General features: G+C 40.3%; 2 protein-coding genes across 2 annotated transcripts in view; one reads left to right on the top strand and one right to left on the bottom strand.

Moving 5' to 3' along the window:
- LOC138948334 (uncharacterized) overlaps positions 1-27,500 on the bottom strand; it is a 135,385-nt gene that overhangs the window by 10,582 nt on the left and 97,303 nt on the right. The gene's annotated exons all lie outside the window — the stretch shown is intronic.
- LOC138948320 (uncharacterized) lies at positions 9,683-26,880 on the top strand. The gene is made up of 14 exons (XM_070319831.1): positions 9,683-10,070; positions 10,838-11,115; positions 12,494-12,602; positions 13,131-13,486; positions 16,130-16,300; positions 17,157-17,293; positions 17,645-17,840; positions 19,697-19,877; positions 21,005-21,109; positions 21,373-21,438; positions 22,926-22,989; positions 23,226-23,288; positions 24,514-24,701; positions 25,943-26,880. The coding sequence occupies exons 1-14, from the start codon at positions 9,830-9,832 to the stop codon at positions 26,497-26,499; spliced, it is 2,712 nt and encodes a 903-aa protein (XP_070175932.1). The 5' UTR covers positions 9,683-9,829; the 3' UTR covers positions 26,500-26,880.

The following is a 27,500-nucleotide window of genomic DNA, read 5'->3' as shown; positions in this document are numbered from 1 at the left end:
GACAGTTTCTTGTTCACGCGAGTGCATAAATTAACCTAGTTATTACGTGGTGTTTGGTCGGAGTTCGATTCAACTGAGTGATTCCGGCCTCCATTTTGTTTTACACAAAGTCATGATGACGTCTGACATAGTTTGCTAGTGACGTGTCTTTTCAGTTGTGCATGATGTGCATGTGGTGATCTACCTGATCTAAATTTAGATCCAAAAATAGGCCAAGACCAGCCGGGTCCGAGTACGAAATTAATTCGTAAAAAAATCGCAGTTCTTGACTCTTTGGGTGCAAGTCAATGAAACTTGGTAGTTCTTCTAACGGATAGCTGCCTGAGGTATGACTAAAAGCCCCAGGGGCTCCGTGCACCTGGATTTGACAAGTTCAGTACCTTTAATAACAGCAACAATACACAACATAAGCGCCTTTAATGTTAAAGAAACACTCACTCTGTGTTGTATGGATGTTAATGTTGTTGGGGACCAGTCGGAGAGCCAGGCTGGTATTGCTACAGCAGCTGTAACAGTCGTCAGAACAACATTAAAACAGGTTGTAGGGATCTTAATGTTGTTGGGGACCAGTCGGAGAGCCAGGCTGGTATTGCTACAGCAGCTGTAACAGTCGTCAGAACAACATTAAAACAGGTTGTAGGGATCTTAATGTTGTTGAGGACCAGTCGGAGAGCCATGCTGGTATTGCTACAGCAGCTGTAACAGTCGTCAGAACAACATTAAAACAGGTTGTAGGGATCTTAATGTTGTTGAGGACCAGTCGGAGAGCCAGGCTGGTATTGCTACAGCAGCTGTAACAGTCGTCAGAACAACATTAAAACAGGTTGTATAGATCTTAATGTTGTTGAGGACCAGTCGGAGAGCCAGGCTGGTATTGCTACAGCAGCTGTAACAGTCGTCAGAACAACATTAAAACAGGTTGTATAGATCTTAATGTTGTTGGGGACCAGTCGGAGAGCCAGGCTGGTATTGCTACAGCAGCTGTAACAGCCGTCAGAACAACATTAAAACAGGTAGTATAAATCAAGTAACAACAGAAATACATCTTTCTTCCATCCAGTTGTCCTCAGCCTCCCTATGCGATGACGTCCCGACTCGACCCCTCTCATCTCACCTCCCCTCATCTCGCTGTCAATTATCTCACGATTTGCCGGGAGTGGCATTCCGCCCCCGCTCATTAGAATAGACCTTTTTCACTTAAATTTTCGCGCATGCGCTGTGAAGTTTATTGTCAGATCTACCGGAACTAGGGGGCAAAAGGAAAAATCGACAACGAGGCTTGGTGCAAAGTCAAGTGCGGAGACGACGAGGCAAACTGTTGTGTTTGCAACTGCAAGTGCAACAGTGGAATGAAGAAAGAGAAATACGGTGGACAGCCTAATTTGTCATTGTATGGCTTTCCGATGGGTGCAAGTGCGAAGGCGTAACAGCGAAGGACGCGATGGGTGCAAGCAATCCGACGACAGGGGTTTGTCGTGCCATTGAAAAGTCTGCTCGAGTCACTTCGTGTCTGGCAATGGCACGGCTATCAGCGATGCCAACTACGTTGACTTCGTACCCCACTCTCTACCTCTCTCTTTCTCTCGCATGATACCGTATATACATACACGGATGTTTTTCTGTGTGTGAGTTTGTGTGTACGATACCGTGTGTACGTATGCGTTTGTGCGTGTGTGTGTGTGTGCCGTGTGTGTGTGTGTGTGTAATGAAGAGAGAGAGAGAGAGAGAGACTGGAGAGAGAGAGAGAGAGAGAGACTGGAGAGAGAGAGAGAGAGAGAGAGAGAGAGAGAGAGAGAGAGAGAGAGAGAGAGAGAGAGAGAGAGAGAGAGAGAGAGAGAGAGAGCGAGCGGTAATTGAATTTGGCTTTTACCGAATGAAAACTATTGTCAAAAACAGTGCATTAAGAACTAAAACCAACCAACCATAAAATAAAAAGCACCCTCCATCCCTTTTAACTGTCTCTCTCTTCCGCTTTCTCGCGCTTTTTCTGTCTGTCAATCCCCCCCTCTCTCTCTCTCCCCCTCTCATTTCATAAAAGAATTTGGGAGAGAAGAAAAGGTTTCGATATCCTCGGTTATACCTTGTGTCAATAATTATTTCCAATTACAAATAGATGCAATAACACTGTCTAGTCAAAAACAAAGCCCTTTTTTCTAAAAAGATCAAAATCCGAAAGAAACAACTGAAAATCATGCAGAGACTTTCTTCCGAAAATTACAAATCTCTGGCAAATTGAAAGGAACAACAAAATATTCCTTCAGCGAGAGCGAGAGAGAGAGAAAGAGAGAGAGAAAGAGAGCAGGGCCGGACCAGTACGTTTTTAGGGGGGGGGGGGGGATAAAATGTTGAAGCGGGGGTCCGGGGGCCGCAAAGGGCCCCCGGTGGGGTCGAGGGGCGAAGCCCCCGTGGTGGTATGGGGGCAAAGCCCCCATAAGCTGAAGAAATTTTAACATTTATACATGAAAAATTATCCTATTCTTGCACAAATTTAAATAATGAAATAGCACCACCAGAAATGTAACATCTCTCTCACTCTCTCTCTCTCTCTCTCTTTCTCTCTCTTCCTCTCTCTCTCTCTCTCTCTCTCTCTTTCTCTCTCTTTCTCTCTCTCTCTCTCCCCCAAAGCCCCCCCCTCTCGCCCGGCCCTGGAGAGAGAGAGAACTCAGAACTCAGAATGGTTTATTATTAAGGCCACAGAGAGAGAGACAGAGACAGAGACAGAGACAGAGTGAGTGAGCAAGAGAGAGATAGAGAGAGATAGAGAGAGTCACACACACACACACACACACACACACACACACACACACACACACAGAGGCAGACACACACACACACACACACACACACACTGAAACAGACAGACACACGCACACACACGCACACACATACATACACAGACATACATATACACACACAAACCACGAGTGAGAGCGAGAGACTGAAAAAATGAGAAAGAGAGAGTCGTCAGTAAGTAGTGGTATTGACACGTAGCGATAATGACACGTCGCGCTAAAAGATGTGGTGCTGTCGACACGTAGTGATAATGAACGAATGATAGCGACTCATCGACAAATTATTTGCAGCACTAATCAACGTAGCGATAGCGGCACGTAGCACAAATGACACGTAGGACAAATGACACTCAGCACAAATGACACGTAGCGCTAGCGATACGCACCCTCGCTTATGCAGGGGAAGTTCGCCAAGTCTTTCGTCCATATACCACCAATAGCAGTTTCAAACCATACTTTCGTGCATGTCCTTGACTTTTTGTTCATGATTTTGAACAAGATAATCCGTTTTCTTGCAGAATTTCTCAAAGTAATCCTCTGGCAAAGTAATCTTCGAGCATCAAATCAAATCAAATCAAATCAAATCAAATTTTATTTTTCGAGGGTTGTGGCGTAAGCAATACAACGAGCTTTTTTTCAACCAGCCCTCGCCCAGAGAGGGGACTAATCTAATCACATATTTACACGGATATTAAAGGCACAGTAAGCCTCCCGTAAACCATCACAGAGCTCCCCGAGCGTCTAAATACAGTACAAGCATACTTCCATTTGAACGCTCACCGAACGGGAACATCCTGGCTGCTTTCTGTCGAGCGTGAGACATTTTCAAAGAATTTATTTTCGTAGACTTGTTCCGTTAACAACAACGGCGCCTCGTTTTTGCGCTAGACCTAACTTTTAAAATCTAAATAATAAATTGACAGCTTGTTACACAAACATTCTTTAATCATAAAAGAATTCGTTTTTCATCAAGACAAGATCAGAACAATTCGAAGTTGTGAAAGTTTAAAAAAAGAAAAGCCCGGAAGCAGGGTCACGCAAGGGTCGTAGCAGACGACGGCCGGTTTATCAGTGCAAATCGCCGTTCCTCTCAACAGTCAAAAGCCATCGCTAGAGTTCTTGTGAACCACAGCCGTTGTTTCGTGCATAAAAAAAACGTGCTATTGTAGATAAGCTCACGTCGAGTCGCATTCAAATGACTAACTATGACGACTGCATTGTGAAAAGGGAAAACTGGATCACACGGGTTCACGATGGCTCAGGGGTAAGATAAACCACGCAAAAATAAATTCTTTGAAAATTGTTCGCTCTTTACGGAGGGCACCTAGGATGTTCTCAATTGGTGAGTGTTTAAATGAAATGGTGTTTGTACTGTGTGTAAAAGCCTGACCGTATCTGTGATGGTTTACGGGAGGCTTACTCTGCCTTTAACGTAGAAAAAAAGGTAGAGAAAAACAACAACATATGAATATTTACACATTACATATTATACACAAATATAAAGCATCGTATATGTAACGTAGTGAAAACAATGCTGAATACACATGCATGAGTAAATGTGTTATTAATTTGAGTGTTTTTGTGTGGATATAATGAACACTGATGCTTTGGACAAATGAAACTATAATCAAACGAAGTCTTCCATCACTGTGATTTTTCGTAATTTAACATTAAATACAGTGAAAGGTGTTTTTTGAAAGTATTGAGACTCATTGGGACTCTCACAAATTCCGGGAGAGAATTCCACAGGACGCTACCAGAATAGGCTAAGCTTGATTTGAAGAGATCTATCCTTGGAATTGGGACGTTAAACTTTCGGTTTGGTTTCACTTTAAAGTTTGCAACGAAAGTTCGTGGTGCACGGCCGGAAAGTATTTTGTGAAGGAGCACGCCTTTATTTAATTTAAATCTTTGTTTTAGTGGGAGAATCTTAAGTTTCTTATAATCATCAAATACAAGACTGGATTGTTTCAGTAAAATTAGTTTCAGCGCTCGCCTATGTAAACTATACAATGGTTTTAAAATATTAGCACTGGCAGAGTCCCGGATGGTTGAACAATAATCTGTGATGGTTTGTATATATGCGTTAAAGTATAATAACCTTGAGTGCTGATCTAGAAAGTGTTTAATTCTATTTAACTGATATATTTTTCTGGACATTGTTTTACATACCGACCGAACATGATGGGCCCAAGACAAATTATTATCGATATTTACTCCCAAAACTTTATGATCTCCTACCTCCTCTATTGCGTCGTTACCAATTAATATGGAATGAGGATTGTTTCGTATGTTTTGTCTCTTTTGTCTTGTTGTTATTAACATGTATTTGGTCTTTTTAGGGTGAAGACTCATGTGGTTATACTCCGTCCAATGAATGAGATCATCTACACTGTTCTGCAACGATGAATAAACTTTGTCTAATTTTTTATCAGTAGTGTGTAGGGTCGTATCGTCAGCAAAGAGTTCGCAGTCATCATTAATACTAAGAGGAAGATCATTAATATACAGGGAAAAGAGTAGTGGTCCAAGGACAGAGCCCTGGGGAACCCCGTATAACACAGGTCTTTTGCTGGATACGGTTGAATTAACGCAGACAGACTGCTCTCGCCCAGCTAAGAAAGAGGAGAGCAGGCATAAGGTTTGGGGTGACATTCTATATTCAACTAATTTTCTTAATAGTAATTCATGATTAATAACGTCGAAAGCTTTAGCAAAATCGATATATATATATATACTAGCATCAAAAGTGAAAGAGGTATTTCAGGCCAGGCACCTATTGCCCCCTAGTTCCGGTTATCAGAGAGAGGCTGCCGTGCCCTAAAATCTGATTGGTCGAAACGCTGGGGGCAAAGGTTATACGAAAAAGGTCTATTCGTCCCTGTCACCGGCACAAACACTCACTTAGACTCACAGACGCACACAGACACACAAACACAGACACACCCACACATTTACACATACTCTCTCTCTCTCTCTCTCTCTCTCTCTCTCTCTCTCTCTCTTTCTCTCTCTCACACATACACACACTCTCTCTCTCTTTCTCTTTCTCTCTCTCTCTCTCTCTCTCTCTCTCTCTCTCTCTCTCTCTCTCTCTCTCTCTTACAGCGCTCAGTTACATCTCTCTTTGGATTCCATCAACTTGTGAACACCTCAACCAGATTGACTGATACAACATCAACGTTGATTGACCACATTTACACTAATAATACTTCCATGGTGTCAAACGTGAAAACTGTACCTTCAAGCATCAGTGACCATTGTTCAGTATTTTGTTCTTGGTCGTTCAAGTTACCTAAGCCGGTGCACAAGGGCCATACAACTATTGAATATAGAAGCTTTAAAACGTTTGATGAAACTAAATTCTTCTTTGATCTCAGTTTAGCACCATTTTCCTCTGTGTTTAATCATGTTGTTGCTGACGAAGCGTTGGGCGCCCTTTTAGATATATTTTATCCTATAGTGGATAAGCATGCCCCACTACGTCACCACAGAGTGAAATATCCATCTCTTCCCCCATGGTTGACGGAACAGATTATAGAAGCCATGTCCCTGCGTGATTTTTACAAAGCAAACAACATGAAGTCTGATTTTAAGAAACAAAGGAATAAAGTGACAGAATTAACACGTCAAGCAAAAGCAAATTACTTTAATACATTAATCGAGGACAAGAAAGATATTGCAACTGTTTGGCGTGCTGTTAATAACATATTAGGTAAATCTAAACAGAACTCAAATCGGTCTGCCACAACCATCTCCCCTGAAGATTTTAATAGCCATTTTTTGTCCCTTGCCAATAGGCTAAATGAATCTGCAAAATGCGACAGTCCTGATTCTGACCTTGAAGTCTCTCTCACAAAATTACATGATTTTTGCAATGACAAATGTAAACCGGACGATTTTTTTACTATTCCAGACATGGCAGTGCATGAGGTAGGTAAGGCGCTAGAAGGCCTTGAGAATAAAAAGTCCATGGGTCCTGACAAGATTCCTCCTTACTTGGCCAAATTAGCTCTACCATATATTGTGGAGCCACTCACCTATGCGTATAATCTCTGCATAAAGCAAAATACTGTACCTAGTTTACTAAAAAGAGCAAAAGTAATTCCACTCCATAAAGGCGGAAATTTATCCGACCCAAATAATTTTAGACCCATTTCCTTATTACCCATTTTATCCAAACCATTGGAAAAACATATTCACAAACATTTGCTCGCGTACATAGAAAGCAGAAACCTTTGCCATCAATTTCAATCTGGTTTTCGAACAAATCACTCTTGTCACAGCGCCCTTACCACGCTATGCGACACCTGGTTGTCTGCAACAAACCGATCTGAAATCAGTGGTGCTGTGTTTCTCGACTTTAAAAAAGCGTTTGATCTTGATGATCATTCAATTTTACTGAAGAAATTACAGTTGTATCTCAGAAACAGTTCAGTGTGTAACTTTTTTGCTTCCTATTTACAGGACAGATCTCAATATACTGCCCTAAACTGTAAAATATCTACTGAGGAGACTGTGAAATGCGGGGTGCCTCAAGGGTCAGTGCTTGGGCCGATCTTGTTCTGTCTGTATATCAATGATCTGCCACTGCACATTTCTGACAGTAATGTAAGAAGTGATTTTTTTGCTGACGATTCTTCTCTTCACTCAAGTGGAAAGTCTGTTACAGTAATAGAGTCCTCCCTTCAAACAGCTTTAAACGATGCAAATAACTGGTGTAGTGCTAATGCTATGCTTGTCCATCCAATAAAAACTAAAAGTATGGTAATTGCAACCAGACAAAAACATCAGATTTCTCCACTCAAACTAAATCTTACTATTGGTACGCAATCAATTGAACAAGTTCAACAGCATCGCGTTTTAGGGGTAATTCTTGATTGTGAATTCAAGTGGCAGGCACAAATACAGCATATTTGCAAGAAAGTAGCCAAGAACGTTTTCCTCCTATCCAAGTTAAAGCAATATACCGACAGAAGGACTCTGGAAATGTTCCACCATGCTCATGTAATGCCTCACATTAATTATGTTTCGACGCTCTGGGATGGCAGCAGTGATGTCCACTTGAAAAAGTTAGACTCTCTCTATCGTCGCTCGGCCAAACTCATCGTAAAGGATAATGCCTCAACAGATATGAAATTAAAAATGCCTAACTTTCTTCCACTGGAAAAGCATCTCAAGTTAAACAAAGCCATTTTCATGCATAAATTGTATCACGGTAAAGTGCCGATTTACATTACATCATTATTTAATAAAGCTACCCACAGATATGGGTCGGTCAACTTGATCCCACCAATTCCACGAATTGACCTGTATAAGACCAGTCTTGCTTTTTTGGGTACTTCAGTTTGGAATTCACTTCCATCATCCTTTAAGCACCTAAAGTCATTAAAAAGTTTTAAAAAATGTGTAAAAAACCACTTAATGTCTGAGTAGTTTAACGCCTTTTGACTTACCAAACTTAGTATTACGTCAAAAATATGCTGTGCATTGTATATTCTGAACATATTTTTGTTACTCTATTGCTACCTGTTCGATTGCCACCAGCTTGTATATATAATTACCTGCATAGTATGCATTTGATTTTATGAATAACCACATATGTATGATCTTCATGCCTCATCTTTATCATCATCATCATCATTATCATCATCATTATCGTCATCATCATCATCATCGTCATCTTTATTATCACGTTTTCCGACCTCCTTTTGTTGGTTAACTTTTTAACTTTTTAATTTTTATTTATTTTTTTTTTATTTTTTTTTTTTTATTATATAATTGTGTGTCCATGCGTCCCAAGGACAGATTGTAAGAAAAGGCGTAGCCTTAAATCTAAATCCTTGTAAAATAAAGTTCAATTCAATTCAATTCAATTCTCTCTCTCTCTCTCTCTCTCTCTCTCTCTCTCTCTCTCTCTCTCTCTCTCTCTCTCTCTCTCTCTCTCTCTCACACACACACACGCACAAAAACTTAGAATGGGGGCTCCACTCTATATCTGAGTTAGGGTTGTTACGTGGAATGAAATCAAAGATGCGTTGTCATGAAGGTTGCAGCTTTTGTCAATCATGTCAGGGGCTGATCACATCTTTTATAAGGGGGCCGGGTTTCCAAATTCTTTTTAGGGTCAGAACGACGACGCGAAGCGCCCGAACCTCTTAGGGGGGACCGGGGGCATGCACTAAATACAGTATGTAGGATAAACAGAATACTACGTAACTATGTGGGTTTTTTTAAAGCAACTCCTGTAAATCTGGTACGACACAGCAAGCTATGTAGTATTCTCTGTTTACGCTACAACTTCATCTTTGTGACTGTTGTGTGCAATATATCTTGTATCTGCACGCCAGAAAATACGTTCAGACTGGAGACAGTGTTGTATTTGTACAAGAATGGGTAGGAAAACAGCGAGCTGTCATGCAATACATAGTGCTACAGGGTTTCATCTACTAGTGCTACAGGGTTTCATCTACTAGTGCGCCCTGCGCCATTGGCGCATTAAATCTGAAAATGTCCCAACACAATTTCCTTCAGTGCGTCAAAGGGCGCATTGAGATTACGTACCACTGCGCCACCAAATGTACACTTTACATAAGATGATTTACACAGACACACACACACACACACACACACACACACACACACACACACACACACACACACACACACACACACACACACACATATATATATATATCACCCATTGCACCTCGGTATAAGCAGACATAACGTATGTATGTGTTCTCGCTGAACAGTAGGGGAACGTATACTGTGTGTACTGTCAGCGTATACGGTAGTGTGGTTCGAAGCGATGTCTCCGATGAGGAGTGACAGTCAGTATAAAACTGTTATCGGAAACAGATAAATTACTGTAGTTCATGTATTGTTTTTTTTAAAAGACATGTATACTTATACTGATGAATAATCTGGTTGCTACTTTCGCGACGAAATTTGTTTTTGAAATATGCGACTTTTTTCTTTTACTGCCAGTTTCCGTTCTTGACTTTTTTTTTTAATAGCGTGCCTATTGTTTCAACATGGCGTATCGACAGAAAAGGGGTCGGCGAACTTGGCAACCCATCAACACCGATTTTGAAATGCTTGACTGTTCAAAAAAGGGGAAACCCCAAAAAATGTCTTTGCCATGGAAACCGGGGAGGCCTACACTGGATGACCTTGATTTTCCCGAACAAACAGAGAGTTTTAAAGATGCCATCCCCACACTCTCAGTCGGCACAGAACCAACGCCAGGGTCATCTCTTCAATCCGATGAATCAGGTAGACACTCTGCTGTTCTTTAATTAATTTCTTGTTTCTGAAGCAGCGCTGATTACATTTGTCAATAGCAAAAGGGGTAAAGAGGGAAATTTAATGGAAACTTTGAGCACTTCAGCCATACCATAACGGGCCATAGCCGGAGTGACTCGGGGAGTGAGATGAATTTTGCTTTTTGAATCAAATTAAGCTTACTAATACTGTAAGTAGATCTACTGTTTACGGTGTAAGGAACTTTTGGTAATCTTGAACTTTAGTGTGTTCATTAAATTCACAGCTGAGAATGCATTCTTTACTTATTTTAACGCATGATCTTGTTATTGTTTAAAATAGGGAGTGGTTTTGGAGCCTCCAGTCTAGGGAACCCGCAGTCACCAGTATCTCACAATATATTTAAATAGACTTTCATTTTTCACCCATCAGTCACCTTGCCTTCTTCGCTCAGTCGTTAGTGAAATGGGCTGGAGAATATGAGGTCACCGGTTCAAGTCTTGCCATTGTCGGTCCATTTTTATTTTTTATTTCAAAATGATCATCTGTTTAATTTTAAACTTGTTCCCCCCTCTCTGACAACTGCGAATAAACCGCATCTCTTTGAGCCTTCAGGCTCGACGGACCTCTAGCCACGGCCTTTAAAGTATTGTGGTGCCAGTGTGAAATTTGACATGACAAATTTAACTTGTGTCGCTTATAACTTGATAAGCTAAGGGTATGCGTTTTTGAGTTTCCTGACATAAGTTTAACTTTAGAAATTGCATTTTCATTTTCAGGGATCCAGGGTTTTATGGAGATTGACAGCAAAGAGGTCACCTTATCAGCCCATAGCCAGAGAAAAGCAGTTGAGGAAGACAGGTGGTGCGAACTCCGAGGATCCTTGTTGCAGACCAGGCTTGAATCTCTGTGCCCCGTGCAAATATGTAGCCATTGTCAGAAAAGGCAGACGGATATAATACGCTGCTGGGACTGTGGGCCTATGGTCTTCTTGTGTCATAACTGCTCCTCTAATATCCACCGGACAGTTATGTTCCACAAACCATATATTTGGAAGGTTAGAAACACTTACACTTAGTTAGAGTTAATATATTAATATCATCTATGTATTTTGCTATCTCTTAAATATTTATTTTCCCCACTCCTTGGTTTGATATTGATTTTGAGTGTTTCGCTTTTCATAGGCAAGTAATCTAATAAGGGAGAGTGTATTTTTCTTCATCCGGAGTCACGTATGCTGCTTTTACCATGTGGATCTAGCTCTTCGAGAGAAAAACAAACGTAATCACAGACACAGAGAAAATGATAACGTGATTTTTAAGTCAGACCAGAGACATACATTGAAGAGATGCGAAGCGAGGCCGGGAGGCGTGTAACTCTTGGGGTACCGCGTTCGGTCTGCGTGACCTCGCGCGATTGTCAGCCACTCATCCCGTACTACGCTGTTGTTCCTTGCCTTACATTGTGCGCGGAGGCAATGTTTGGGAGCTATTATTATCTTTTGTGCGCAACTTTACTTTCCCTTAACTAGCAAATGCATTACTGGTGTGTACATTAATCTGTTTGTATAATTTTTGACGCACTGTAATTAAATTTGATGCTTTTATGTCTCACTCAAAAGTGGTTCTCGCACTCACACTGGCGTGTGGATACAAAGTTACAAGTTCATAAAGGAGAAATGAGCGAAATTGCTTTCTTTATCATTCATCTTCTAATCACCAAATGATGCAATAATTTTCTTCTTGAGATTTTCTGTTTCTCTTGAGTGCAAATAATGAACAGTTTGCATGTTTTATTATCTATGATTTTCTATGAAACAGTTATAATTCTTTAAAAACACAACAATTATCAACGTTTACCTTTAAATGGTTATTTTTCTCTAAATTATGGATGCAAAAACGTTTTATTCAACTGTCCATGTTTTTTTTTGGTAAAGTAGACACTTGCACAATTATGCATTCTTCCCATACATTATGTCACTTTTATTGTCAATTTATTATTTATATTTTATTTTGGAGTGCAAAGTTTGGTAAATGATAGCTCAGTTCGCAGCCGGCCGGTGCTAGACAGAGGATTACTTGCCCCTGCCGTAGGCAAAGATAACGCGAGCGGGAAGACAGCGCTTTGCATCTCTTCTATCTATGTCTCTGGTCAGACTAACAAAATTAATTATGTAATTTTTGTTAATTTCCATTGTGACTGTGAGTCAGATATGTTTCATAAACACGTTTGATTTTCAGTAAGATTTTACTTCATATATTTCCCACTTATTGTTTTCACAGAGGTTTGGTTTAGAACGTTGGCAATCTGTTTTTTTTTTAACAGTACGTCATGTTATCTGTTTTTGGTATAATTGATTAGTTCATTATATTACATGAGACCATATGTTTTTACAATAAAGCAATTTGGTCTTTGACACACTTTGTATAATTCAGGAGGACAAGATGTATTGGCCAGTCCAGGAGGTACCTCACCTGAAACAGCTGCCCAGACACATTTGTGACAATGTCAGCACCATTGACATAGTTGTTTTTGATGCACATGGTAAGTACAAAAGTGTTTCATATTGTTCCCTTTCTCTGATGGTTGTGTGATAATCTTTCTTATTTATTTATCTTCTTCTTCTTCTGCGTTCGTGGGCTAAAACTCCCACGTACACTCGTGTCTTTGCACGAGTGGAAATTTACGTGTATGACCGTTTTTACCCCGCCATTAAGGCAGCCATATGCTGCTTTCGGAGGAAGCATGCTGGGTATTTTCGTGTTTCTATAACCCACCGAACTCTGACATGGATTACAGGATCTTTTTCGTGCGCACTTGGTCTTGTGTTTACACGAAGGGGGATAAGCCACTAGCAGGTCTGCACATAAGTTGACCTGGGAGATCGGAAAAATCTCCACACTTAACCCACCAGGATTCGAACCCTCGACCTTCCGATTAAGAGGCTGACGTCTTACCACCCCGCCACAGCGCCCGTCTTTTATTCATTTATGAACCAATGGATAATGAACTTACAGTTTTTCATTTGTTTACATTTAGTCAAGCATTGACGTTCTGTTTATATCCATCCAGGTGTATCACAAGATGTCCGGATGGACATTTGTCCCGATGAAGGTGTTGCTGTGACGATGCTCCAGTATGGTTTGTGGCCAGCAACCCCTTGTAACCCAAGGACGGCATTCAGCTTGCAACTGCTGGAACTCTGTGTTTGTATGCAGCTGCATGGATCTTTGTCTGTGCAAGCATTTGCAAACTCCATCCAGGAGCTGGACCTCCTCATGGGCATAAAAACAGCGGCCAAGACCAAGCCGGATTTGTACCGCAATCTCATTGGTGCAATCAATGAGTATCGGTATCATCGCACACAGGTGACAAGAGAAGGCAGACTGGCTGATGTTGATGTCCATTCCTGTGGAGTTTGCGAGGAGGTAATATTTATAACTTTTTGACTCACATGCGAAGCAAAAGTGAGTCTATGTACTCACCCGAGTCGTCCGTCCGTCCGTCCGGACGTCCGTCCGTCCGTCCGGAAAACTTTAACGTTGGATATTTCTTGGACACTATTCAGTCTATCAGTACCAAATTTGGCAAGATGGTGTATGATGACAAGGCCCCAAAAAACATACATAGCATCTTGACCTTGCTTCAAGGTCAAGGTCGCAGGGGCCATAAATGTTGCCTAAAAAACAGCTATTTTTCACATTTTTCACATTTTCTCTGAAGTTTTTGAGATTGAATACCTCACCTATATATGATATATAGGGCAAAGTAAGCCCCATCTTTTGATACCAGTTTGGTTTACCTTGCTTCAAGGTCAAGGTCACAGGAGCTCTTCAAAGTTGGATTGTATACATATTTTGAAGTGACCTTGACCCTGAACTATGGCAGATAACTGTTTCAAACTTAAAAATTATGTGGGGCAAATGTTATGCTTTCATCATGAGACACATTTGGTCACATATGATCAAGGTCAAGGTCACTTTGACCCTTATGAAATGTGACCAAAATAAGGTAGTGAACCACTAAAAGTGACCATATCTCATGGTAGAAAGAGCCAATAAGCACCATTGTACTTCCTATGTCTTGAATTAACAGCTTTGTGTTGCATGACCTTGGATGACCTTGACCTTGGGTCAAGGTCACATGCATTTTGGTAGGAAAAATGTGTAAAGCATGTGAGTCGTATGGGCTTTGCCCTTCTTGTTTTTTTTTATCTAGAGGACTTGTTTTAGTTTTGGTAATTGATTTATCACCAAGAGGGGTAATTTATTTTGTGTTTGGGATATATAGATGCAGGGTTGTACCTTAGCACTTGCCCGCCGGGGGTGGTTTCAAATTGCTCTGTGCGAATTTAAAATTCCTCTTCACTGCCTGTCTGGCACGACAAAGGTGTAAATGCAACACAGTCAAATGGAAGAGCAAAGAGCTCTCGCATTCGGTGTGCTACAAGACACCATCTTCGTTCAATGCGTTTGCTAGCGTGATGCTGTCTCTTACCTCTCACTCGTGTCCAAGCTTCGAACTTGCACTTAACCACACGTTTCAGTAACAATGTAGAGATTTCTTGATTCTTGAAGTGTTCACTCCACTGCTGTTATGGTATTGAACACACGCAAACAGGAGATCTCGAGAGGCAGCGAAAATCAGCGTTTGTGGTAGGATCAAACAGATTCAAGGTTAAAAACATCCAGGACCACGAATGGTCTGTTCTCCACGCTACATTGTCTAAGATAATGCTGCTCAGAAAAATCTGTTGAACAGGTTTTCATGCTGTTCAGTGTTTTTGTTAGTGTTAATGGTTAGTTTTTGTTTTCTGAGTGCGATTTCATGTGTGACTGGGTGACAAGGGGGTATGTGTGATTGTGTGGTAACTTTCTTAGTTACTGCTCTTGTTAGTTCAGTATTTTGGCCCCCGCTATTCTGGTTAGCATCCAAAATAGGTTAACCCTTAGGCTGATAGTTGCAACATATGTCGCGCTACTTTAGGTATACTGTCATGTGGTTGTCACGACATATGTTGCGCTACTGGCTCAGTCTGTTTGGTCGGTTCCGATTACCTCCATTGGATGTGAAAACCTATATGACCGTTTTTGACTCACATGCGAAGCAAAAGTGAGTCTATGTACTCACCCGAGTCGTCCGTCCGTCCGTCCGTCCGTCCGGCCGGCCGTCCGGCCGTCCGGAAAACTTTAACGTTGGATATTTCTTGGACACTATTCAGTCTATCAGTACCAAATTTGGCAAGATGGTGTATGATGATAAGGCCCCAAAAAACATACATAGCATCTTGACCTTGCTTCAAGGTCAAGGTCGCAGGGGCCATAAATGTTGCCTAAAAAACAGCTATTTTTCACATTTTTCCCATTTTCTCTGAAGTTTTTGAGATTCAATACCTCACCTATATATGATATATAGGGCAAAGTGAGCCCCATCTTTTGATACCAGTTTGGTTTACCTTGCTTCAAGGTCAAGGTCACAGGAGCTCTTCAAAGTTGGATTGTATACATATTTTGAAGTGACCTTGACCCTGAACTATGGAAGATAACTGTTTCAAACTTTAAATTATGTGGGGCACATGTTATGCTTTCATCATGAGACACATTTGGTCACATATGATCAAGGTCAAGGTCACTTTGACCCTTATGAAATGTGACCAAAATAAGGTAGTGAACCACTAAAAGTGACCATATCTCATGGTAGAAAGAGCCAATAAGCACCATTGTACTTCCTATGTCTTGAATTAACAGCTTTGTGTTGCATGACCTTGGATGACCTTGACCTTGGGTCAAGGTCACATGTATTTTGGTAGGAAAAATGTGTAAAGCATGTGAGTCGTATGGGCTTTGCCCTTCTTGTTCTTTATTTTTCTCTGTTAATTCACTAGTGGCTATGTAACATGTGTTACAGAATTGCACCAGTGTAAGGGTTAAGGTACACCCCTGTAGATGTTTAGCTATGTATAGGCTATAGCTACTTAAAGTTATAAACTGATTTCATGCAAATTGAACTGTTTCAACCCATCATTAGCATGTTTAGAGATTAAATACCTGGCTTGTTTTAATTTGTAACAGGACAGAAGTCGCTCCGTGCTGTCTTTGGATGGTAACTTTGCCTTGGTCCACAAACAACGCAGCGGTAATTACCAGACACCACGTCACAAGGACGGCTTCTTTGTTAAGGATGATGAAGTCAGTGAGTTTGTCAAGCAGTGGACAGCCAACGCATCATCCAAGGATTGTTCGGTATGTTTCCAGTCTACCTCTCTAGAAGTCTTATAATTGAGAAACTGGATCAAGTACATAGTAACAAGTTTTACAAGCATTTTGAGCAGTTTGACTTTAAAATTAACACATGGATACATTAATTTTCTGTACACTGCTGCTATCAGAACTGCCAACTCTTTCAGCGTAGCTTGCTTTACTTCTTGAAAGCCAGAAAACAATTACATGCATAGTGTCCCTGTTTGTTGGGAGTCCTGGTACTCATTTCAGCTTCTCATTATGTATCACAATGTAAATATAGGTCAGGGTAGGTGATGCCGACACTGGAAAGTGCAGCCCTGAAAGTGGCGAGTAGAAACATGTAACTGGCGAATAGAAATGTTCATCTACTCACCAAATGCAAGTAAAGTTGCTGAAAGAAATTGTTGGTTTGGCTAGTAAAGTTTGCTCTCTGGCTAGTCAATTTCCAGAATCACTAGCTAAAGGCTATTGCACTAGTTTTGGGACTTTCAGATACTCCATAATGAACGTGTATATATATATATATATATTATTATTAAGTAATATGAGACTGAGAGTGCTAAATATATGTTGTGTGCAGCTGCACACAGCTGTGCATAGTGACAAAATCTACTGCGCTCAGCTGCATACCGTGAATTTAACTGCGCATGATTTGCTAGAAAGGGGTGTCCCGCTTATGTGAAATGAGTTGCGGATGCCGTTCCTTTTTGAGATATGACTAAACGCTACATGTACTATGTATCGTCATGGAAAGTACATTAAGAAGCAAACACTGAACGCAGGACAGCTGTTAATAATCTTCTTTGGTTTTGTACTATTAGGTTCTATTTATCAAGTATAATACCTATGTTTTCAGGATTGCTCACAGTTCCAGGCTGGTGATGCTATCCGATCCAAAAACAAAACCAAAAAGCTGGATGTCACTGGTGTATTTGGTTCTGTGTGCCAACATGAATTCCCAGGCTTGATGCTCAACATGAAACAAGGGGAAATGTGAGTTTTTTGCAAAAAAGAAAGTGTGATGTGCTTATGAAGAAAAAAGCAGCTACGAAGCCGGAATGTAATGGGAGTGTTCCCGCTCCTAGATGTCTTCTTTTATGCCCTCACATTGAATTCATTAGGGCATGTCTCCTTTTCCAAGCAAGCTGCTTTAGTGAACCACCAATATGACAAGTAGGCACACACTAACACAAACATCAATAAATATACACTCAAAAATCTCTTATTCACAAATCACCTAAGAACAGTAAGCTTACAACAAGAAGAAGAAGACAACATTATCTTAAAATTTTTTAATTTTTTTTTAATTTTGAGCAATATGTTTCTTTTTTCTCTTATTTGTAGCATGGCATATCCATCTCTGCTGCTTTCAAAGTTGCCACAAAGAACCAGCGACTTGAGGGAGAAACAGCAACTGATAATGTATGATGTTGGGTGCAAGCTGCACAAGCATTTGAAAAACCGCATGAGCAACTTGGTGGAGCAGTTCCGATTCTCAGTGCCTGCCTTCCATCGTTTTGCACACAACATGCCTTGCCAGGTAAGCAAATGATATATGATATATGTATTTCATTTTATGCCTCATGAATCTTCTGAATGAATTTAAAACTCTTTGGTGAGAAAAAAAGCCTTGAGAGTTACAGAACTGTTCTGTGATGCTGGTGTTAATAATTAATTGATTGTCCCTGCTCTGCACATTTCTCTGCTCTGCACACTTTGCCTGCTCTGCGCATTTCCCTATTGTGTGTGTGTGAGTGTACTCTCACATACTTTTCCTTTTTGATGTGTCACGGACATGAAGATAAGATGCTAGAATTATGTTTTAAAATGATATCTTTGGTACATTATGAATTTTGTTTAGGTTTGTTCAAAACTATAACAGATTTAAATGTTTTTGATGTACAGTGGTATGTCTATCTAACGTCTTTGAAAATGTAACCGAAATTCGGTTATATGGAGGGAACGTAACATAGAGGATTGTTTTGTTATGTCCGGGTCTGTCAATGATCCGGAATGACATTGGTGTTTTGATTGATGCCGCCCACAAAGTAATGTTATTCTTTCCTTAAACGATTATGGTAACCTGTTTTCTATTCAATTAATTACCAACACAGTTTTCTTGCTTGTTTAATGAAGCCCCGTAACTACTCATGGGTTAAAGGTTTGAAATAGACAAACTGAGGTTGAACGAAAGCATGCGGTCCTAGCATGCACATCAATGTCGATACCACACACGATACCCAGCAACGATTTCGTTAAAAACAAAGAAAAGTGTCCCAAAGGCAAGGAACAAAGCGAATAAGAACCGCGGCAGTGTGTTGAAACTGATGTAAAATTGTAGCCAAAAGCGTCAGTTTTCACGATGAAACTTGACTCACTCATTCAAGGGACAACTGCACTACTGTGTGTCCACAGAGTTGAGTAATTTAGGACACTCCACTACTCACCTTCAAACTTCACTGACGGGATTCTGAGGATAATCTATTGTATGTCGCGTCATTCGGTCATGGATCGGGAAAAACCAAGAACAGTTCCAGATTTCAAAACCCATATTCGTCGGCCGCCATTGTTAGCTAGACCAAAAATGTTTACACACGCTTTGCATACCTACATCGCAAAATTTCATGACATCACCAGTACTTTCGATTTTGGTTCGATGTTCGGATTGCTTTCATAACGTTTCTGTAACTTTGCGTGTTTAAAAGGTAGTAGTTCCTGCACAGTTCTTTGCAAAATGAAGCAGACATCTGGTGAATGACCTTTATCTATTCAAAATAAAGTAATGACCTGAAATAGAAATGAAAAACCATGGCTTCAGCCGTTAAGGTGCCGCAGGATTTCAGCACGTGTTTGTGTCCGTAACGCTTACTCGCTCGACTGGAGATATAAGTTAGAGTAAATCAAACCCGTGATAATTTTGGGAAAAGTTGTAGTCCACGTATGGACGGCCCTATGTCGTATTAGAGAGGGGGGACGTAATATGGAGGTGAGAAATACTAAGACGAAGAAGGAGAACAAATTCGTCAGAGAAAAGTCGGTCGTAATATTGAAGGCCCTAGCTGTAAAAGAGAGGGGTGGTAAAGGGAGGTACCACTGTATATCTGTAATGATCCTGATAATACATAATTCTGCTCTAAAATCTTTGCGATAAAAATTACAAGTTCAGTGGCAGAGATGTTTGAAGCAGTTCAACTTTACATTGTTAGAACCCATTTGTTTCTGCAAGATGAAAGTTAGATTGACAAGATGGAGATGGAGCCTGAAACTGTATCCTGAATGCTTGAGACGCTCAGTCATTAGCTCTATCAGGTACACTGATCCTCCTTCTCATTTAGTCAAGTTTCTCGTGACAAACATTGGGTATTTAATGTCTTGTAATTGTTATTCCTGTTTCAGCTTACCTATGGTCAGAGGTGCACTGTTGGAGCTGGTCTCTGTGATGGTGAGGGAATGGAGCGTGTTTGGAGCTACTTGCGAAAATTTGCACCAGCTTCCAAACAGATGGCCATGGGCAGCAGAGAAGATCTGCTGAATGACGCTCTTTTTGCATACTCTAGAAAAAGCTTTTCAAGGCTAGGTTTGTGTAACTCTTAATAGTTAATGTTCATGGTATTAGTATTTGTGTTTTTATTTGTTTCCTCTGCTTTTTTTGTTGTTGTTGGTGGTGGTTTTTGATACAAAAGCACCATTAAACTGGAAGAAATTATTTGTACAGTTAAGAACAGTAACTGCAGATACCATCACAAATGTAACTAATTTCCAAGTGGAATTTTTTAATGGTCAAAGTGACAATGTCTCTTTATCATTGGGAATGGTATCAAGGCATGTGTCACATTAAATACCATTCTCTACAAAAAAGGCTATTTGACTCAAGCAATTCATAGCGCCCTGGCTTTGTTATTAGTTTTTTGTTATCAGGCTGGTTTCACTTTCAAACCAATTGCGCGGGGATTTCTGTATTTCCCAGTCATCATTCAGTACAGGCACTAGGCATTTCAAATTGTACCACCTGTGTGTGCAAATGCATGCACAAGGATCCTTCTAGTTTTACTTTCATGGGCTGAAACTCACACATAAACTCATATTTTGTGCATGAGTGGATTTTTACATATATGACTGATTTTTACCCTGCTATTCAAGCAGCCATAGGCTGATTTCAGCGGATACATTCTTGTTATTTTCTATTTCTATAACGCACCAAACTCTGACATGGATTTCAAGATCTTTTCTGTGTGTACTTGGTCTTGTGCTTATGTGTACACATAAAAGGAGTATGCATTCAAAGGTCTGCTTAATATTTGACTTGGGAGATCTGAAAAATAACAACCTTCAACCAATTAGGCGCAGTAGGGATTTGAAGCTTCTGCGTGAGAGGTCAGGGTCTTATCCACTAGGCCTCTGTGTCTGGCACACATTGAGTAACCAATGTCGGCATTACAGATCCAAAGTTTAGAGCAAATGTTCAGGGGTTGAGGAACACTTGAGAAGCTTGCACCAATACTTTTGATTGCAGCAGCCCTCATGGCAGGATTACAAAGCATGTAGGGGATATATTGTCTGATTGCATGAACAAAATGTCTTGGTGTGTTTGTTTCCATCTTATTTTTGGTTCTCTTGCCGTTTTAGTGTTGTTATTTTTGTTTTGTTTACTTTACACTTCAATGTTTGCTTATTACTTTTGTTTGCTTTGTTCTAATTGCTTAGGAAAAAAGCTGTTGAGGCAGATGGAAACTGCAGCCAGAATGAAGCAAAGGTCACAGTCTGACTTCCAGGGCATTGAGCAGGAACTGAAGGGCCACTCAGACATAGGTAGGTGCTGTCAGCTCCAATGCTTTCATTCAAAAGTAAGGTCGTTATTTGGTCTTGATGGTTATAAAAATATGTTCAGTTCTGTTAGGGTGTTCTGGCTTGATATGGGCTTTTTTCATCTGCAAACTTGTTGATAATTGACTCAGTATTGAGAAGCGTGTTGTTCTCTTGTAATTTGACTTGTCATTTTGATTCCAAGATAATTGCAAAGTAGTTTGACAATAATTTTTTTATTTTATTTATTTTGTTGTTGTTGCTTTCAGCTGGTACTTCAAAGGACTGGTTGACAGCTTTGCAAAAGGATTGTACCTCACAACCCAGCGTCAGAGGTGAGCATGTAAGAAACCATAAATAAGTGAATGGTTCAAGAACTGTTGTGGTCTTTCTGGATGATTTTTAGAAACATTGTGAATTAAAATTTAAAAGGCATTACTGCAAAGAACTTTATGTTTTATTGTAATTCAATCAAGTTTGCGTTTTAATGAAACAGATTTTGTGATTGGTCAAAATGCCCAAACTCATGAAAAATTACCGGTCATTAATTGTCGATAACCACTCGCTAAAAAATCCATTAACAACCTGCTGGCGAGGCGCATTGATACAGCCTCAACTAGTCTCGGTTAGCTTTGAGGGTCATTTTACAAGGAAATATGAAGGCCAGCGAAATACCGAGACCATTTATATGCGAAGTGATGACGTCGAATACGTGACGTAAGTTGATGCATGAATTCTTCCGGATTACGTCAGTCAATTCCAAAGATCGCTTTTGTGATGAAAAGAATGTGTTTTGAGTTTGCTGTCAAAAAACCTGTCAAAAAAGAAGGGAAAATGTATGTGAAAGAAAACAAAACAGGAGCAGAGTGATACGATAGGAATACAGAGACATATTTCTTGGGACTTGACCCTGGCAGGTAGGTGGACTGAAAGTAGTGTGTGAACAGAACGGAACCAATTCTGTCTGTTTACCATCGCATGAAAGCAGGAAAGAGATCGTCGTCAGATTGAATTACAATAACATTAACATGCTTCCATTTGAAACTTCTCAGTCTTCATCTTCATCCATCGGGCTTCAATTAGCTTTGGTCAGGCGTCAATATGACGACCTCGAAGTTTCAAATGGAAGCATGTTTGTGTGTAATTAAAGTGCCTTTTTCAGAAAAGATGTTGTGTTAATGATAAAAGGGAAATTTGTCACAGAAGAATTTGTGAAAGTTTATCAATATCTTTGCATTCTTTGTCCATTTTAGTTGATATATAAATAGAGAATACTACATAGCTTGCTGTGTCGTACCAGATTTACACGAGTTGTTTTTTTTAAATATTGAACTGCGAGTGAAAGCGAGCTGTTCACTATTTGAAAAAGCAACGAGTGTAAATCTGGTACGAAACGGCCAGCCATCTAGTATTCTGTTTATCTTGCATACTGTACTTACGTGTATTTGACTGAAAATATCCTGCAGTCGAGGCAGCTAAATTGAAGATGCTTGTTTTGCAACCTTGATCTCTTCTAAAGCCTCGTGCAGTCTATTACGTCAAAGCAAAGAAACGTCACTGTGAAAGTGTGGCGTGATGTGTTCTAAAAATTCATCGAGGGTAATTAGCGAGCGCGAATTCTTTAGTTCTATAATGACGTTTGTCTCGGTGACTTTGAAATCATAAGCAGTCGAAATACAGGTCCCTGCCAGACTTGCTTGACATGACCTCATTTTCATGATATACACACGTGTGATTTGAACGATTATTATCTCACGGGTGTCTCTCTCAGGAATGTAGGATAAAAAAAATATTTAAAAAATGTATATGTTGTCATTTGTAGGTGATGCAAAGCTGACATTGAGGGAGGAGTATGCATACACCATTGTGCAAGTTGCAGAAAAACGGTAAGTATGTAGAGACGGTGAAGGAAAAGTACAAATAAGTTTTGAAGAAAAAGATTAAAACTGAAAAAATCGTCTGGTTAAAAGCCCTTGTGTGTCAGTTTTACTGAACACCAGTGATTGACACACATTTTTGTTTAAGCTAGTCCTTTATTTCTGTGATAATAACATAGTAATGTAATTAAATACATTTAAGAACACAAAGATAAATCTACTTGTTAATTTGTTCTTTGTTGCAGAGCTGAACTGCAAACAAGTGAATCAGAGAACACAAAAGAGAAACTTTCTGCAGACATTGAAAGGTGGGTCGAATGTGTTGCAAACCTTTTTTAACAATTTTTTTTTTAGGGTTCAAGGCATTTTTAGAACTTGTATTGACACGGACAGTGGGCTAGTGGATAAGATGTCTACCCCCCAAGTAGAAGGTCTTGGGTTCGACAAAGTATGTACAGACCTGCTAGTGCCTTATACCCCTTCGTGTGTACACACAAGCACAACACCAAGGGCGCATTGAAAAGATCATATAACCTATGTCGGAGTTGTGTGGATTATAGAAACGTGAAACTTCCAGCATGCATCCCCTGAAAGAGGCGTATGGCTGCCTAAATGGCATACAGGGAAAGGCCCACGCATGCAAAAAAAAAACCAAGTGTTTCAGCACATGAATTCAGAAGAAGAAGAATCTTTTATTGTAACTAATATACCCAACCAACCACCCAACCCCTTCTTTCAAACTTGAAACAAAATCAAAATTTGTAGGTTCATTTTGTGATTACGGTGATTTGTGAATAAGAGATTTTTGGCTCACGAAGTGTAGCCTATGCGATCGTAACGTTGTCTGTCTGTGCGTTTGTGCGTGCGTGCGTGTGTGTGTGTGTGTGTATGTCTGCACGGTAGAAACTTTAACATTTCCGAGTCTATGTGTGAGTGGTTATCCAAGACTATGGATAAAGCTCGCATAAGATTACGTCACGGTCAAAAGTGTTTGACGTCAATTAATGCATCATGACGGCATGCCTCCCTGTAGTCTTTCTCTCTCGCGTGGTGTGTGTGGTCTCGGTCATTGTTATTTTGAGCGGGCCGAGACTATTTGGCAGTCGTGTCCCTGTAAGTAGGCTACATGCAGACACAGACAGATCTAGATCAAGTGTCTCTCTTTCTTGCACAGTGTCACCTAAGCTTACTGTGTGTGTGGGTGTGTATGTGTGACGGACTGATTGAGTTTGTGTTACTGTTTGTCTATTTCTTACGTGAGCCTTGAAGGCTTCGCCTCTTGTTGAATGTATATTTATTGATGTTTGTGTTAGAGTGTGCCTTTTTGTCATATTGGTGGTTCATTAGAGCAGCTTGCTTGGAAAAGGAGACATGCCCTAATGAATTCACTGTGAGGGCATAAAAGAAGACATCTAGGAGCGGGGACAACCCATTACATTCTGGCTTCGTAGCTGCTTTTCTTTCATAAGCACATCACATTTTCTTTTTAGCCTGTTGTGTGGCTCACTTAATTTGTGCCTAATTTTGTTTCAGGCTTCTCATTCAGGCACATAAGCTTCAGAGACGCTGCAGACTGGACAGACCACTGGATGCAAAAGATGCCAGCACTAAGAATGCAGCAGTGGAAGCCAAGGCAAAATTTGTGCGCACCAGCCTTTCCACTGCACTGACTTTGTCAAAAGAGAGGCAGTTCTTGAACCACCTCCGTGCAAAATATGCAGGTGATTTGTAAATGTCTTGTCTGGGGGAAAAAGACAGTTGACTGTGTCTAACAGATAATCAGGGATCGCGCTAGCTTTTTAAAAACGCGTAAGTCATACGCAACGAAACGAAAAAAACGCGTCACGGACCAATATTTTTGCGTACTACGAAAACACGTACAGACACAAACAAAACACGCACGAAAGACTTAAAGACACTCCTTACCTAAATACGGCGAGTTTTCCTGTCGAACTCCGCGCACGCCTGTCGAATAACACCCCTGCTGTCTCCAACCTTCGGGCCTTGCGAGTTTGTTTCCCGCTCTAATACGACTAGACACACTTTCCGCCTTTTGGAAGCGCGAGATGGGAGAGCAGCTAATGTCTGTTTCATTATCCGACAAGACATTATCTGGAAATACCCTCGTTACGTTCGTTTGCGATACTTCGATGCAAAAAGAAACGGACTTTAGTTTTGACGCGCAGATTTCATGTGTGTCGTCACTTCTCGAGCCCTATAGTCAGTTTCAGGATCGGGTGATTATTAAGTCAGAGCAAAAGCGCTGCGTGAAGACAAGAAAAAGTTACAATATTTTTGCGTATGGCTTACGCGGCGCGGCGAAAAAAACGCGTCAGCGACTTTTAAAATGCGTCAAATACGCAAAAATCGTGCGTAAACGCGATCCCTGGATAATGCAGACTATATTTATTTTATATAAGATAAACTTTTGTTTGGCAAACTAGGGGTTGCTGGTACTGGTAGCAGCACTCAGGCAAAACTGTACTTTTTGAGACTGTGAGATTAAAGTATCTCTTGTGTTCCCATTGTTATTCACGTAGCAAAATCACTTGAAGGCCTATCTAAAAGATTTGATGAGTGTTAACACATTTCTGCACTAATGAAAACAAATTGATTAGCAAGATTAACGATTGAAGTTATGTGCCTGTAAAGATCAAATTGGATCTCAAATGGCAATGACGCTTTTAAGTTTAATTTATCTTTGTTATGCGTTTTTTCCTCTTAATTTAATTTGAGAGCAAAATTGTTCCCATGATGGCATAAATAATTTTCAAAAGATATATAAGTTCAAATATTTGCTCTGGTCTGATGCAAATATATTTTCTTTGTAATAAAAAAAAAAGTAGGTTTTTTTTTTAGAAGTTTGCTCCAGTGTCCGCAGTTATTTATTTTATACAACTCGTAGACAAGCTTTATCTCACAGCTAGCACTCTTTGTTACGTTTGTGTGTGTGATCTAACAGATGGACAGTCGGTGGCCTCCAGGATTGGCAAGCAGCTGAAGATCAACAGCCAAAACTTGGCCAAAGCTTCGGACAACTTGGCGAGTTATGGCTGTGAGGTGAGCAGCAAGGACCTGAAGGACCTGGACCACCCTGTGTATGTCCAGCTCCAGGCATCAGGACTCAACCACCTGCAACAGAAGGCAGCCCTGGCCTATGCTGACTTTGAACGTGCATGTGAGGGGGAGGAAGCAACCAAAAAGGATATGGGCCTTTTTTTAACATGTTTAGCGAAAAAGGAAAAGAAGCTGGACATGCTCATCTGTGACGTTCCGTTAAGTTCCGACCAGTACGGGGAACTTCACATTTTGTGTGCTCGGAGAATTGCACTCGAGCAACTCCATGAAACTTGTGCAACGGACTTTGCCAAGCACATTGCCATTAACAGTTGGGTTTATTCCAAAAGCCATCTGCTTGAGACGCTTTCAGCAAGTTCACTAGAACCAACATTTGACCTCCAAGAATGTGATTTGGTAGAATGTGACGAGGTGGAGGATTCCAGTGATGATGACATGTGAAGAAAGACCAGGCAACTGACAACAGTGTTGGCTAACTTGAAATGTCAATAGGTCATAGTGTTATGCAGTGTTCATCTTTATAGTTGGGTAGAAGCAGACATTGTTTGCCATTGTCATTTCAATAGCGCTATTTCTCATGATGAACTGAACATGCAAAGGGTACATTACCATTAAACGCTAATTGCTACTTCTGAGTAAATGGATTCATAACCTTGGTGGGTGCTTACAAGGTCCTTGATATGCTGTTTTTGCAAGGAGTATAATCTGCACATACTGTACACGGTAATCAGAACTATTCTTAGGGGGTAATTTACAGTGCATTTGTGACTACAAAGTTTATGCTTTGAACTAGACTTTCTTCTGTTAATTGAGTTAATCTTTGGGCATGCATATTTTTTGTTTTTGTTGTGTGGGTGGTATTGATGTTATTTACATATTGACATACTCACTGGAATCCTCCTCCTCCTCACAGTCTACCAAATCAAATTCTTGGAGGTCCAATGTTTGTTCTAGTGAACCACTAAGTTGCATAAATATTTGTAAGTTTGCGGACAATACAACTCTTAATTTGGATGGGAGTAAGGAATCGTTTGTTGAATGTGTTAAAACTTACTAGAGATCTTTTTGAATCTCTGGATTAAAGATAAATAATGAAAAAACTCAAATTGTCTGGATCGGAAGAAAGTAAAATTCATAAGAAAGATATATGAGGGACGTGAACTGGGATTGTTAAAGTATTGGGAGTCGATTTTTCAACAAACACCAACAACATTTTGGAAATTAATTACAATAAAAAGAGATTAAAATAGTTTTGAATGATTGATGCCGAAGACAGTTAACTCCATTCGTTAAAATTATAATTTTGAAAACCATGGTCTTGTCCAAATGGATTATTTATTAACTGTACCATTGCCAGACCTATCCGAAGCTTTTTACGAGAAGTTAATGCAGCCTTTTGTTCCTTCCTGTGGAATGGAAATGTGCAAAGATTCGGGGAAATG

The sequence above is a fragment of the Littorina saxatilis genome, linkage group LG15 (assembly GCF_037325665.1).
Source record: "Littorina saxatilis isolate snail1 linkage group LG15, US_GU_Lsax_2.0, whole genome shotgun sequence".
Classification (NCBI taxonomy): domain Eukaryota; kingdom Metazoa; phylum Mollusca; class Gastropoda; order Littorinimorpha; family Littorinidae; genus Littorina; species Littorina saxatilis.
The sequence above is the reverse complement of the archived record's forward strand: the minus strand, read 5'-3'. Positions and strand labels throughout refer to the sequence as shown.

Bases quoted from the DNA above. Each gene is read 5' to 3' on its own strand.
- LOC138948320 (XM_070319831.1), top strand. From the start codon at position 9,830: ATGGCGTATCGACAGAAAAGGGGTCGGCGAACTTGGCAACCCATCAAC. The intron at 11,116-12,493 runs GTTAGAAACACT...TGTATAATTCAG, and splicing joins ACAAACCATATATTTGGAAG to GAGGACAAGATGTATTGGCC. The intron at 12,603-13,130 runs GTAAGTACAAAA...ATATCCATCCAG, and splicing joins AGTTGTTTTTGATGCACATG to GTGTATCACAAGATGTCCGG.